This window comes from Neomonachus schauinslandi, chromosome 10 (genome assembly GCF_002201575.2).
Source record: "Neomonachus schauinslandi chromosome 10, ASM220157v2, whole genome shotgun sequence".
Lineage (NCBI taxonomy): Eukaryota > Metazoa > Chordata > Mammalia > Carnivora > Phocidae > Neomonachus > Neomonachus schauinslandi.
The window spans coordinates 89,976,605-89,992,317 of record NC_058412.1 but is presented as its reverse complement, the minus strand read 5'-3'; the positions used below and the strand labels follow the sequence as shown (position 1 = coordinate 89,992,317).

General features: G+C 44.9%; 1 protein-coding gene across 1 annotated transcript; it reads left to right on the top strand.

Annotated features, from left to right (window-relative positions):
* Window positions 1-11,472: 11,472 nt before the first annotated feature.
* On the top strand, window positions 11,473-15,641 carry CSTL1 (cystatin like 1). The gene is made up of 3 exons (XM_021700712.1): window positions 11,473-11,691; window positions 14,638-14,748; window positions 15,558-15,641. Exons 1-3 carry the CDS (start codon window positions 11,473-11,475, stop codon window positions 15,639-15,641), a joined length of 414 nt encoding a protein of 137 aa, XP_021556387.1.
* Window positions 15,642-15,713: the final 72 nt, after the last annotated feature.

The window sequence follows — 15,713 nt, the reverse complement described above, 5'->3', positions numbered from 1 at the left end:
ATTTGAGTGGCATGATAAACGTGTTTTCAGCTCATACTGTAAATAAGTCTCCTGGTGTTCCTCAGCACAAGAAAGTGGTGCTGTGCCTTAGGGAGAAGGTACGTGTTAGATAAGCTTTGTTCAGGCAGAAGTTATAGTGCTGTTGGCTATGATTTCAATGTTAACAAGTCAAGATATACGTCAAATAAAGTGTGTTTAAACAGAAACACATATAAAACAGTTAATGGGCTGACAAAAATGTGACCAGAGACTCAAGGGAACCAAATCTGTGCTTTCCTGGGGAGCAATGGTTCAGTACTTGTTAATTCAGTGTTTGTAGTGACTTTATAGATCATAACTACTTTGATTGATGAGAATTGGCTGTATATTGGGAGAGTGTCCGGATAAAGAAAATGAAATGAAGCCACATATAGACTCTCCCTTTCTCAGTCCCTAAAAGACATGGACAAAAACATAACAAACTAGCAACTCCTCCAGGGAATTAACACAGAGGGAAATGTCCCCGTGTTTGATCACGTCGATCCCCCTCCTCTACGTCCCACTCATTACCTTGCTTTATGCTGCTCTCTGCCCCAAAAGGCTGATCTGTAGGGACTCCACCAATAGGGTCCCATGTCTTCTGACTTCTGGTGCATGAGGCCAGTGAGGTGCTCAGCCTGAGGTGGAGGGCAGAAGGTGAGTGAGATCATGGCATCTGTTCACTGGTCCCTCTGCAGGGTGGCCAGCTGATGCTCCCTGACATCTAGATTGCTCCCCTCATCTTCCAGCAAATGACAGCCCTGTGCCTTGGGATTCAGTTGCACCTGCAGCATTGTAAGTACCCCTTGTAAATAAACCTTCCTATTGCGAGTGTGCCTCTATTTACTGCAGGGACCCTGACTGACACGTTCTCCAGCTTGTTGTATGAGGTGCAACCTTGAGACCCAAACTAGAAAAGGCCTGTATGAGAAAGGAAAATCTTGGGCCAGTCTCACTCAGGAACATGGATACAAGAATTCTGAATGAGATATTAGCAAATACACCTGACACAAAAATATTGATGGTAATGGACATAAGTGTGAAATGCTTAACTTTGAAACTGTTCGAGGTTTTTTTTTTTTTTTTTTTTAATTGAAGTATAGTTGACACACAATGTCACATGAGTTTTGGGTGAAAACTTCTAGAAGTTTTAAATGAAAATACAGGAAAGTAGCTTCATGACCTTGATTTCTTAAGTGAGATATCAAAACTGCCAACCATAAGAGAAAAAAATCAATACATTCACTCCATTAAGATGAAGTATTTCTTTTTAGCGTATAACTCAATGAAAAGACAAAACCACAACCCAGAAAAGATATTTGCAGGAAATATACCACAAAATAATTATTACTAAGGGTAAAGAAATCCTACAAATCAATGGGAGGCAAACCACCAAATAGAAAAGATGGACAAAGGACTTGAACTTGAACACTTGAAGGTTACAACAAAGTTTTGGCCCTTGAAATTCAGCTTTTGCTGCTTGTTGCTTCAGGAGGATGGTTGCCTGCTCACGGAAAAACAGAAGTACAGCCGGAGCGCAGAAACAGGAGAACAGCAGTCTGCAGAGCCTGCGTCTTTGTATTCGCTTTCAAAATGAGACGTGATGGTTACTTAAATGGAGTAGCCTGTTTAGGAGCTGGTAAACCAGGGCTGCACCAGGGAGAACAGCCGCAGAAAGGAGACCAAAGGCTGCATGAGGACGGTGGCCTGCCGACAAACCCTGTCACTCTCAGTCCCTAGGTGGAAATCCTACAGAGACAGCGAGAATGTTCCATGTCTTATGACATCTCTGACTTTCTCAGCCTCGTGATTTGTCAGGTTTCCTTGTCTGGAAAGGGAAAATGTACACTGAGCCTTTTGGGGCAATGCCAGCTCTGAGCCATCTGTAGTACCACCTTGTCATTGTTGACATTCTGCGCCTGCTGCTGGCCTGCTCCCCAGGACCAGCGGGCATCTCCAGCCAATGTCAGCCATGTCCTTCTGATGCAGCTCCAGGGATGAGGGCTCAGGGTCTCGGGGCTGCAGTTGTGGCTGCCACTGGTGGCCTAGGCAATGCTCCCCTGCAGCCGTGCTTGGGAGAGTAGTCATGCAGGTACCCAGACTGCAGATTGTTCCTTTCTGGGCTGGCTTTGAAGGGTTTCTGGGGGCAGGGTGGCTCTCAAATAGATTTGCTTCTTGTCAAGGTAATTTCTAGGTCAGCAGCCAGTTTAGAGCAGAACAAGGAAGAGTTTAGATGATAGATAGATAGATAGATAAAAAAAAATATGGGGAGAAGAACCCAAATGATTGAGTCCTGTGTGTCAGGCACTGCTAGATACCTTTTATAATAATCTGATGTTTTTACTATCATGTGATTTTACAGATGAGGTAACTAAGACTCTGAAGGAGCTGCCAAGAAACTGTGGAAGGGCAGCCCCACGTCTGACTCTGCTCTACAGCTCTCCTACTCTTCACAGCAGCCCCTGGCCCCACAGCGAGACCAGAACTGACCAGCCTGGATGTCTGGACTCAGTCTGCCTGGGCAGGGGATGGTCTACCTAGCTACTTGTCCTGGAACATGCCCAGCAGCCTGGGGCATGGATTCTCACCTGCTAGATGACCTCCAGGTCCCTTCCCACTTCGGGGAGTAATGGCACTCCGCTTTGGGTTTCCAAAAAGAAGCATACCATGATGAGCAATGGTTTTGACCAGACTGATGAGTGGTCTGTGCAGGCCCAAGAGAACTGGGGTCAAGGAAGAACCTGTGAAGTTCATCTGGGGTGGAGGGGCAGTAATGACAAGGTAAGATAAAGGGGTAGATTAAAAGCCACAGCCAGGAAACTCCCAGTCTCCAGACTCCTCAGCCCACACAAGCAGAGCCATACTGCCTGCAGTGATAAGATACATTCTCCCTCTGTTTTCTGCTTATTTTTTCCCTGGGAGCAGCCTGACAAAGAATTTCCAAGCCTGGCTGGCAACAGGCAAAACCAGGAAGTTGTGCAGCTCACAGACAACCCCTGTGGCCTACCACCATGTCACCCACACACCACATAGCTGTGGGTTGATCTAAGACAAATCTCATGCCCTTGCCACTGTGACTGCTCCAGCAGTGGCCCTGCTACCAGGTTCAGCCTATGAGTCAGAAGGCCAGGTGTGCTGGGCTTTTGGGAAAGATGCTTATTCTTTCTTAAGCACCAACTACTAATGAGGCTGACTGTCTTCCTCTGAACGGTGTAGCAACAAGTGAGAAGGTGGCCTGGCCCAGGCAGGTGCGAGATGCTGAGGTGCAGTCCTCACTGTTCTCATACTTGCCCCCGTGTGGCTCTGGACAAGGACAGGTTTTTCTTTCTCAGTGCTCTGGGTGCAGTTATGGAAAGGGGCACAGTGGCAGCCCTGTCTGTTCCATAGGAAGCTCTGTGCTTATTCTTGCACACCCTTCATCCATCCATCCACCCATCCATCCATCCATCCATCTACCTGTCCATACATCTACTTGTTCATCCCCCCACTCCCCACTTATCCATCCATCTATCTGTTCCTCTGTCCACCTGTCCACCGACTCATCTATCTGTCCATCCATCCATCCATCCATCCATCTACCTATCCAAATGGCTTTATTGAGGTATAATTGACATACAATAAACTGCACAACTTGATGAGTTTTGATGTGCATCACCTGTGAGATCATCACTGTACTCCATACAATGAACACATCTGTCATCCAAAGTTTCCTCATGCCCCTTTGCATTCCCCTCCCACCCACCCTTCCTTATTCCATGGACATACACAGACTCCATATTTCTTATAATTTCAGGCTATAACTGGGGCCCCCATTTTCCCTTTTTTTATTGACTAAAATGGGGCTCCTATTTTTCACTTTTCCTAGGTGAACATAACCAGCCCACCTTATGTACCTTTATTCCATGGATAATCAGGGTCCCCATTTTCCTCTTATCCCACGACTGTAACCAGACAATGTAATTTCCTATTATTCTAGGGAAATAATTAGGTTCTCTATTTTCCTCTTGTTCTGTGGACATTACTGGGCCATATATAGAGCCAGGGCCTCTACTTCCCTGTTATTTTATGGATGTAACCAAGTTTTATTTATGAGATAATAGAAAATATATGTATTGGCCTCTGCCTCCAGTTCCTGGCACAGAACCCATGAAACCCTTGTAATTTCCTAAGTGGTGAGAATACGAAGAGTGTCTTTTGCTCTAATATTTGGCCTTTGATCCTGGTTCCCAGCAGAGAGCTCCTAAAATCCTTGTATTTCCTGGGTGACAGGAGTGCCTTTGTTCTAATGAGGTGACTTTGGGTGGGCTCCTGAATGGGGGCTGGTCACCAGACAGAACAACCCATGATTAGACACTTGGAATTTTCAGCCCTGCCCCCTATGCTTGTAAGAAGGGAGAAGGGCTAAAAATGGAGTCAATGATAGATCATGCCTATATGATGAAGTCTCCATAAAATCTTAAAAGTACAGGGTTTGGAGAGCTTCCAGTTTGGTCACCACATAAAGGTGCTGGGAAAGTTGCCCTCCATGACGGGCATGGAAGCCTTGCACCCATTCCCACATACCTTGTCCTACATATCCCTTCCATCTGGATGTTCATCTGTGTCCTTTGTCATATCCTTTTACAATAAGCTGGGAAAAAGTGTTTCCCTGAGTTCTACGAGCCACTCTAGCAAATTAATTGAACCCAGAAAGGGAGTCATGGGAACCTTGGATTTATAGCCAGTTGGTCATGAAGCACAGTTGACAACCTGGACTGCACCTGGCATCTGAAGGTGGTGATAGTGGGGCAGTCTTGTTGGACTAAGCCCTTCACCTGTGGGGTCTGATGCTGTCTCCAGGTAGAGTGGACTTATAGGACACCCAACTGGTGTTGGAGAGAATTGCTTGTGGGGAAAACCCCACATATTTGGCAGCCAGAAGTGTCAGAAAGTGTTTTGCAAGATAGAAAAGGAGACTTGCAGGAGAGAAATAACATAGGGAAGAGCTGAGGTTTCCCCTACCCAGATGGGAAGATGAGTTTTTCCTTTTTACCTACTTTCCCCTTTTCCATAGAAACATCCAGAGACCCTACTTTCTTTTCCACTAATTGCCTGGACATGACCAGGCTCCCTGTGTCCCCTATTAAATGGATATTATCAGCCCCCTCCCATATCTTCCTTATAGACTTTCATAGACTTAACCAGGCCACATGTTTTCCCCTTATTCCATGGACATGGCCATGTTTCCAATTTTCTTCTTATTCCAGAACATCTAGGGCCTCTATTTTCCCTTTATTTCTTGGGAAGCAATCAGACCTCATGCTTTTCCTTATTTCATGGACACTATTAGGCTTCTTATTTTCCTCTTCATGCATGGACATGCCAGGTCCCCTGTTTTCTCTTCTTTCGTGTATACAACTAGGGCTTCTTCTCACATTCCATGGATATAACCAGGGTCCCTATGTTCCCCTTACCACGTAGACATAGTCATTGTCTCTATTTCTTTTTTTATGGACACAACGGGGCTGCCTATTTTCTTTTCATTCCATGGATATGACCGAGACATTCTGCTTGTCCCTTATTCCACTGACATAACCAGGCCCCCTACTTTTCCTGCATTACACAGACACACCCAGCCCTGTATTTTCTCCTCATTGCATGGAAATAATCAGGCCTAATATTTTCCCTTTCTATGAATTTTATCAGGCTCAGTATTTTTCTCTTAATTCATGGACATTGCCAGACCCCTTATTTTCACCATATTCCATGGACATGACGAGGGTCCCTCATTTCCCCTTCATTTTATGGGCGTTATATCACTGCCTTTTCTCACAATCTATTCTGGATATAACCAGGCCATTCATTTTCTCTTTATTCCATAATCTTAACCAAGCCCCTGCTTATCCCTTATACCAAACATTATTGGAATCCTATTTTCTCCTCATTCCATGGACATAACCAAAACCACCATTTCCCCATCAAGCTATGGAAATCATCCACCCTCCTGTATTTTTCCACTGATTCATGAATATAATGCTGATCCCTATCTTCAATCTATCCCGTGAATATTATCAGGTCTCCTATTTTTCACTTATTCCACAGATGTAACCAGGATACCTGTTTTCCCTTTAAGCATGGAATTGATGAGGCTTCTTATTTCCTCTCATTTCCATGGATGTGTTTATTTCTCTTTTTTTCCTTCTCCAGGGACATGACCAGGGCCCCTGTCCTCCTCCTTCCATGGAAATAATCACTCTTCCTATTTTTCCTGAATCCATGGTGTGGTAGGCTGAATAATGACCCCCTGGAACTTGTGAGCATTGTCTTACGTGGTAAAGAAGAAGTTTACAGATGTGATTAAGTTCAAGATCTTGAGATGGGCAGATCATTCTGGATTTCTCAGATGGGCCTTAAATACCATCCATATATCTTTATACAAGGGAGGCAGACAGAAGAGGAGGGCATATGCCCGCAGAAGCAGAGATTGAAGTGTTGTGGCCACAAGCCAAGGAATGACGACAACCAGTGGATTTTCCCCCAAAGCCTCTGGAGGGAGTATGGCCCTGCCAACACCTTGATTTTGGTCTAGTGAAAATGACTTCATATTTCTGGCCTCCAGAATTAAAATACAATATATTTCTGTGGTTTTAAGCCACCAAACTCATGTTAATTTGTTACAAAACCATGGGAAACTAGTATATATGGATACACTTGTACTCTCAATTTTCTTCTTATTCTGTGGACAATTTAGTGTGTTGAATTGTGTTCCCCAAAAATATATGCACAAGTCATTGCCCCTAGTACCCATGAATGTGAAATTATTTGGATATAGAGTCTTTGCAGATATAATTAAGTTAAGGCTCTTGAGATGAGATCACATTGGATTTAGGGTAGGTCCCAAATCCAATGACTGGCATTCTTAAGAGAAAGGTGGGAGAGATTTGAGATAAAGAGACAGATGAGAAGGCCATGTGGAGAGAGGTGAGATTGGAGTTATGCCACCATAAGCCAAAGAACTCCAGGTGTGGCAGATATGGTCCCCTTTTTCTGTTTTATTCTATGGGCATAGCCAGGGTCTATATATTTTTTCTTATTCCATGCAAATTACTGGGGATTCATTTCCCCCTAACTTTATGGATATAACCAAGGTGCATATTTCTTTAAGTAGATCAATTTTTTTATGTATTTGGCCCCATGTTCATAGATTTTCTGATATGGTCCATTGAATATTACTTTTCCTTCCTCAGGTCCACAGTCCAATGGGTATAGCTCAGGTTTCCAAGGCAGTCTGCACACACATTACTCAGAACCCTTATGCATCTATTTGACAATGGTGCTCCTGCAGCTTTGGTTCAGGGTGTTCCAAAGTGGCCACTTCCATCAGCTGGACAAGTCTTACAAGGCAGGCTTTGAGGGTCAGGGGTGATGTTGTAACAGGTCCTAGTAGGATTTTCACACTGGAGGGTGGTCTGGGTCCCAGGGCATTTGGGGTCTGACAGACCATGGGCTTCAGTGTGTGGGTTCAGAGTCTTGAAAGAATCACCCAGAAGATGTTTCCAAGCACTGACCAATGCCTGACCTGGGAACAGGTTGTTTGGTACATGGATTTAGTTTCCACCACAAACCAAGATTAGTAGTTTTTCCCATTCTCATATTATAGATGAAGAAACTGAGGCTCAGAGATTAACTGTCTCTCCGAGTCACCCAGCAAGGGATCTGAACCCAGGAGAGTTGGATTGCAAGGTAGTACTGCATGTGTGCTCCTTCCCAAAGACTAAGGTCCTATTTATTTTTGAACATTTTAACCTTTATTTTGTGGAATTTAAGAAACAAAACAGATGAACATGGGGAAAGGAAGGAAAAATAAAATAAGATGAAAATCCAGCTATTGCACTATTAGGTATTTACCCCAAAGATACAGATGTAGTAGGGGCACCTGCACCCCAATGTTCATAGCAGCAATGTCTACAATAGTCAAATTGTGGGAGGAGCTGAGATGTCCTTCAGCAGATGAACAGGTAAAGAAGATGTGGTTTATATATACAATGGAATATTACTCAGCCATCAGAAAGGATGAATATTTACCATTTACATCGACATGGATGGAACTGGAGGGTATTATGCTATGTGAAATAAGTCAATTGGAGAAAGACAAATATATAGTTTCACTCATGTGTGGGATATAAGAAATAGCACAGAGGATCATAGGGGAAGGGAGGAAAACTGAATGGGAAGAAATCAGAGAGGTAGACAAACCATGAGAGACTCTTCACTCTAGGAAACGAACTGAAGGTTGCTGGAGGGGTGGTGGGTGGGGGGATGGGGTAACTGGGTGATGGGCATTGGGAAGGGCATGTGATGTGATGAGCACTGGGTGTTATATGCAACTAATGAATTGTTGAACATTACATCTGAAACTAAGGATGAAACGTGTTAGCTAATTGAATTTATTTATTTTTATTTTTTTATTATGTTATGTTAGTCACCATATGGTACATCATTAGTTTTTTTCTGTTGTCTTTTTAAAAAAATTTTTTATTGTTATGTTAATCACCATACATTACATCATTAGTTTTTGATGTAGTGTTCCATGATTCATTGTTTGCGTATAACACCCAGTGCTCCTTGCAGTACGTACCCTCTTTAATACCCATCACCAGGCTAACCCATCCTCCCACCTCCCTCCCCTCTAGAGCCCTCAGTTTGTTTCCCAGAGCCCATAATCTCTCATGGTTCGTCTGTCCCTCTGATTCCCCCCCCTTCATTTTTCCCTTCCTTCTCCTAATGTCCTCCATGCTATTCCTTATGTTCCACAAATAAGTGAAACCATATGATAATTGACTTTCTCTGCTTGACTTATTTCACTTAACATAATCTCCTCCTGTTCCATTCATGTTGATGCAAAAGTTGGGTATTCATCCTTTCTGATGGCTGAGTAATATTCCATTGTATATATGGACCACATCTTTATCCATTCATCTGTTGAAGGGCATCTCGTCTCTTTCCACAGTTTGGCTATTGTGGACATTGCTGCTATGAACATTGCAGTGCATGTGGCCCTTCTTTTCACTACATCTGTGTCTTTGGGGTAAATACCCAGTAGTGCAATTGCTGGGTCATAGGGTGGCTCTATTTTTAACTTTTTGAGGAACCTCCACACTGTTTTCCAAAGTGGCTGTACCAACTTGCATTCCTACCAACAGTGTAAGAGGGTTCCCCTTTCTCCACATCCTCGCCAACATTTGTTGTTTCCTGTCTGGTTCATTTTTGCCATTCTAATCTCAATGTGGTTTTGATTTGAATTTCCCTGATGGCTAATGATGATGAACATTTTTTCATGCTTCTGTTAGCCATTTGTATGTCTTCTTTGGAGAAGTGTCCATGTCTTCTGCCCATTTTTTGACTTGATTATTTGTCTTTTGGGTGTTGAGTTTGAGAAGTTATTTATAGATCTTGGATGTCAGCCCTTTATCTGTAGTATCATTTGCAAATATCTAATTAAAAAAATAAGATGAAAACAAAGAGGTAGGAAAGTCATAAGAGACTCTTAACTCTAGGAAACAAACTGAGGGTTGCTGAAGAGAATTCTATCCCTGAAACTAATAATATAGTATATGTTAACTAAATTGAATTTAAACAAAAAAATTTAAAGAAATTAACCTTTATTTTGAAATAATTTCATACTTACAAAAAGGCTACAAAAATAACATAAAATATTCACCCCAAATGTTAGCATCTCATGTAAGTACAGTGCGAAGGTAAAAACTAGGAAGTTAACATCAGTGCAGTGCTATGAACTGATCTACAGACTTGATTCACATTTCATCATTTGTCCCACTAATTCTTTTTTTCTGCTGCAGGACCCCATTCAGGATCCCACCTTAACAAAAGTTTAAAAAATGTGGAGTTATTACAGGCTTCTGGATGCAGGTGATGGGTTCAGGGCATGTTACCCCCAAATTTGGCATTTTGGTGCATTGAAGATCTTAAGCCTAAGGAGTTTGAGAAAATGGCGATGCAGGAAGGACAATCTCATCATCCCCCACCCCCCACCTGGAGACCTTCTTCCCTAAAAACAGAAGATAAATCTCCCATGTGAAAGGTACCTTCCATGTACCAGGAAGATGGAGGACATCCTTATACCCAGAGATGGAGGATAAGGCTGTATAAACAAACCTTGTTATCTCTTCACCATTTATTATTCCTAGTCCAAACCCCCTTGTCTTGTCTATTCTTCACACATTTATTGTTTCTTTGTTTACAGGGTATATAAGCTTTTTGTTCTGGCCACTTCTTCATGTCTTCATTTTCTTGTGAAGGCTCCATGCCTATACAAAATGTCAATAAAACATGTATGCTTTTCTCCTGTTAGTTTAATTCTTAGGTCCAGCCAGAGACCCAAAGAGGGTTGAGGAAAATTTTTCCTGCCCCAAATAAGCAACACCTAACCTTCAGGGGTCTTCAGGATTAATTTATGAACAAGGATCAGAGTTTATTCCCTCCTCACAGGGAGGCTAATATTACCTCACAAAGATCTGCTGGGGTCACACCAAGATAGCAAGAGCTAGTGCCAGGGTCTGCAGCTACAGTGGGATCCAGCAGGCAGAAATCTGTGGTGAGAAAGGAGGCAGGAGAGTAAAGAGAACCTAGCTGTAAAGGAGGCATAGGGAATAGTTGATGGCTGGGTTAAACAGGTAGAATCCACAATAGGTAAGTAGAATGTATCACACCCTGTCCCATATCTTGATTCCTCATATTCCACTTCAAATATTACCTTCTCCATAAGTCTTCCCCAATTCCCATCAATGGCGCTTCTCTGTCCCATATACTTCTTCCTTTTTTTTTTTAAAGACTTTATTTATTTATTTGAGAGAGAGAGAATGAGAGAGAGCACATGAGAGGGGGGAGGGCCAGAGGGAGAAGCAGACTCCCTGCCGAGCAGGGAGCCCGATGCGGGACTCAATCCAGGGACTCCAGGATCATGACCTGAGCCGAAGGCAGTCGCTTAACCAACTGAGCCACCCAGGCGCCCCTGTCCCATATACTTCTTATGACATAGGACTATAAAGCTCTGTTCTGGGGGCTTTCTTCCTCGATAAATATGAAGGCAAGGAGAGGGTCTTGCCCATCTTGGCTGGTGTTAGAAATTACACTTGCCTGAATAATGGAAGAACCAAGTGGGTATCATAAATATGTGGAAAATGTACAAACCTGAAAGAGAGTTGAGCAACCATGCAGGGAGATCTCCCACAAACACTGGCCCACAAACACTGAGGTGACTTGGACACAAGGTGGCGGTTGGTCCTTTGGTCAGATTGGGGGCAGAGCCCTGAAAGGATAAGGCTGAGGTCTCTGGGGTCTCAACCTGGGCAAGCCCACTGGGCAAAGGCCGCCGCGGGATGGTGAGTGAGTTGCATTCTGGCTCCAACCCCGCCCTGGCAGGTGCAGTGGATAGGAGGTTTCTGAGACTGCAAGATGGGAGTTGGATGCTGGAGGAACCCTCTGTTGCTGTTGGCTGCCCTGGTCCTAGAAGCCAGACTAGGTCATTTTCAAAGGTGGGAAGGCTTCCAGGAGACGTCCATGAGCAAGACAAACATGAATTCAACACTCCAATTCTTCATGGAAACCTACAACAATGCTAGCAATGACACCTACTTATTTCAAGTCGACAAGCTACTTCGAAGTCAGATGCAGGTTTGTGCCTCAGTTCCTGTGGATGTGGGCAGTGCCCACTTGGACATCCGGGGACATGGTATGGCTCCCAGAGAGAATCAAGTGATGGTTTCACCAAGGTGGGGGGAGGCTTCATTTGGGATGAGCATGCTTTGGAGTTTTTTGGACCCCAGACTTGCCTTCACCATGCTTTGAAATGCTAGCCGAATGACTGGAATGAAACCTTACTCTGTTACTCTTGGTCTGAAGTAAAAACAGCTTCTGAGGTTCTCAACTGTTCTTTCTTGGGAAGAATTGCCTTTTGTTCTGAAATTCGTCCTACCAGAGTGACAGCTGATGAAGATGACTTTGTTTCTGCTTTGGTGAAATATAAATGTTCTCTGTAGGTTCCCCCTCAACATAGTTTTTCAGTGTCCAGGGCTGTCAAGTCTGAACTTTCTAGTTGTACTCTATAGAAATCTGGGATTGCACAGGACATTTTTTGGGGGTGGAAAGGAGAAGGGGGAGTGAGAAACAGACTTCAATCAGATCATCTCTCTTTTTATGTGTTTTGCATACAAAGTTTTTTTGAAATACATCAATTGAGGGTGATTGAGGAAAGAAAAGTTGTTTGAAAACCACTTTCGTGGGTCCAACTTCCCTTCAAGTTTACATAGTAAACTATACGTTAGTTAGGGCAGAAGCAATAGCACATTTTAGTTCAATTAACCCGATTTGGAAAAAAAAAAAAAATTGACAGAAGAAAATGTCTCCGGCCGGGAGAGAGAGGGGCAGTGGGAACAGGAGAAACCAGCAAGGGTGGGGCGCAGAGAGGGGCAGGCAGGGTTAGTGTGACACGAAGCAGGCCTGACATCACAATGTGGACATCAGCCTGTCCCTGTTTCAGTCACATACTCTTGCCCCCAAGATGGTGGCTCATCAGGCCCACAAACACTGAGGTGACTTGGACACAAGGTGGCGGCTGTTGACCAAAATTCTTGCCAAGTTGGCTTGTTCTCCCAGGTCATGGTTCCCAAGGATAAATCTGAGACTCCCAGGAGGTCTGACTTGTGGAATCAGTCCATTATCATTAACAGTTAACTCTCGAAGAATAGTTTATGAACAACCTTTTAATGTCATTCAGATGGATAAAAGAACAGAGTGTGTGTGCCCCAACATAGCTAGGTGACCTGGGTCCTTTCACCACATGATTGTGTGCGTCCTAATACCCCACAGAGGGGTATAGGAGGTGGGCCTGATGAGCTGCCTGCACCCAGGTTCCAGGTCCCTCTAATTGTGAGATCTATGTCAAGCACCATTCATACTCTCCAGGCCTGTTTCCTCACCTGCAAGTGGGCAGAATAAGAGTGAAGCCGCACTTGTGAAAATATTTGTATGACTACGATGATTCCTCTTATTACCTAGCAATCCAGTCTAATAATGAATGCTAAAACACTTTGCACACTGGAATATCAGTAAAATTTATGGCCAGTGTTTTAGATTTTTCATACCTATGGAGTATGCTGAAGGTCAGTGTGAAAGCCCTGCAAGATGCCAACACCTGGATGGAACCATCGTCCTTTGATGAAGAGCTTGGAGCCCTGCATCCCGAAGTTCTTCAGGTGGCAGATGCTGGGACCAAGATGGCCATAACGCCCTCAGGCCTCCTTCCCCCCCCTCCCGGCCCCCGCAACCACCCTGGGTTTTTCTGGGGGCACTTTCCTCTAGGGGGCAGTGTGGCTGCTCTCTCCCTCTACCACCACCAGGGAGAGTACCAAGCCCTCTCTGTTGGTTTGACCCTAACATAGGGACAAGGAAGCAGGGAACTTCCAGGAGCTTCTCCCCTCCCCAGGGCAGAGCTCTCTATTCTGTGTGTTGACTTGAGGGACCCAGCCATTTCCAACAGAGGACATGAATCACCAAAGCATTTGTTGGAGTTTCACTTCAGGGTGCAGGTCCTGCCACAAAAGGCTTTCCCAGCATCCCTGCCCTCACAGTCCTTACAGCCTGGCACTTGATCATGAGCACAACAAGACAGATCCCAACAGCTGGGAATAGCCCTGGTGTGTGTTCTCCATGGTTTACACATTCACTGTTTGCATACACCCTAGGAGGAAATTGGCACTCTTCTTCCCATTCTCTAGATGAGGAAACTGAGTCAGAGAGGTGGCAGGGCTTGGACAAGGAGATAGAGTTAGCAGGGGATAAAGCCAGAACTTGAGCACAGTTCTTCTGTCTTCAGTTCTGTTGCTTTCCTAACTCCATAGCTGCTTCAGAGTAATGTTCCCCACACTTTGCTAAAACATTTAATAATTCATAATAAATTATTTTAAAATTTGCTTTGTGCATTCAGTGAGATGCATGCTTCTCTTTAGCCCATGCAACAACTCCTTGAGCAGGCATAATTATTATCTGGACTCTGTAGTTGAAGAAAGGGAGGCTGCTGGGCATTTGCTCAAGGGTGCAGTGTTAGTAGGAGGGAAATGAATGCCCCAAATCAATTCAGTTTCTAAGCCTGTGTTTTTTAGCTGTGTTTTTAAACTGCTTTCCATCAGGTTGGTTGGGAAGGAGAGTAGGGAGGGAGGAAAAGGATGAAACGGAGGGACAAGATGCACCCCTATGCATTCTGAGGATCATGTGTATAGATATGGGGGGTATTCTGGGGCTGCCGGGCAGCCAAGCTCAATGTCTTGCCAATCCCTCATCCTGAGGTTGCAAGGGAGACAAGTGAGAAGCCATCTGTGACTGCAAAGTGAGGCCAGTCCAAAGCAAGGGGAAGGGCTCTGCACATGCTGGGGGCCGACCAAGGGCCTCAGCTGTCACTGTGCATCCTCCAGCTGGGAGGAGAAGAGGGAGCCATGCTTTTACTGGATGAGCTCTGGAAACAGGGATTGTGGCTCCTGGGGCTTCATCTCCTAGATTTTCCTGGGGAGGGTCAGCAACTGGATGCTTGGAGTCAACACTAACAGTGTTGCTGTTTCTCGGTAGCTCACGACTGGAGTGGAGTATATGGTAACTGTGAAAATTAGCCGGACCAAATGCAAGAGGAATAGCACAAGTAATTCATGCCCCATTCAAAGCAAAAAGAAGCTGAAAAAGGTGTGTGGTGGCAGTCATCTGAGCAGGGATTGTATTGCTTCTCGGCCTTTTGGCTAAGATCAAGTGGAGCAGGGACTTGTGATCAAAGGGGGAAAAGTAAAATTTTAAAAAGTAGACCAAAAGTGGACATTGACAGCTTTTCTATCTGTGTAGATATGGGCCTTAGGGCTGCTTGATGCCATTGGAGGTGCCCAGAGGTGGGAGGAAGGCTCTCTAATTGGGCAGTCTCCCCACCCTGAGCTGTCATAGCCCCGGCCCCTGGCAGTCTCACCCCTGCCCCTCAGGTGGAAGTGGTTTCCTTTCCCTGGGGCTTCGCTCTGCTCTCGGCTCATACTCTCTATATCCCTGGGAATTGTCTAGTTTCCTTCTTGTCTTCCAACCTCTGCCCATCTTTTCTGGCTTTTCCCAGTACCACCTGGTGCAACCACCTGCAAGCTGGCAGACACGAGGGACACTCTGTGCCTGAGTGCAGGAGCAGGAGGACTGGGGCTGTGGGCAGTGCAGCTGTCCCAGGCTCTCCTGCCCAGACTTCATCCCAGCATCTGGCTGGGCTGCAGGCTCCAGGCTCCAGACCTGTTTCAGTCCCAGTGACTGGGCAGGGGGCACCCAGGGTGACATCCCTGTTCAGGCCAGCCCCACTCTGCCCCCACCCAGGTGACTGTGAACAGATCCCCCTCACCCATGTGGTCATTGAGCAGACACAGAGACTGGTCCAGATTCCCCAGATAAGGGCTTGTTGGGGGGCAGGAGCTTTTTGTTCACCTTCAAAAAATATTTCCCTGAAGGCTGTTTTCCTTCTCCTTCCACAGAGTTTCATTTGTGATTTTTTGGTGTACACTGTGCCCTGGATGAACTATTACCAACTCTGGAACAACTCTTGTCTGGAGGCTTGAATGCATTGGTGCAAAGATGTATGATAAAAACTTAGATGGTCACACTGTGCACTTTCTATTAGACTTCTGAAG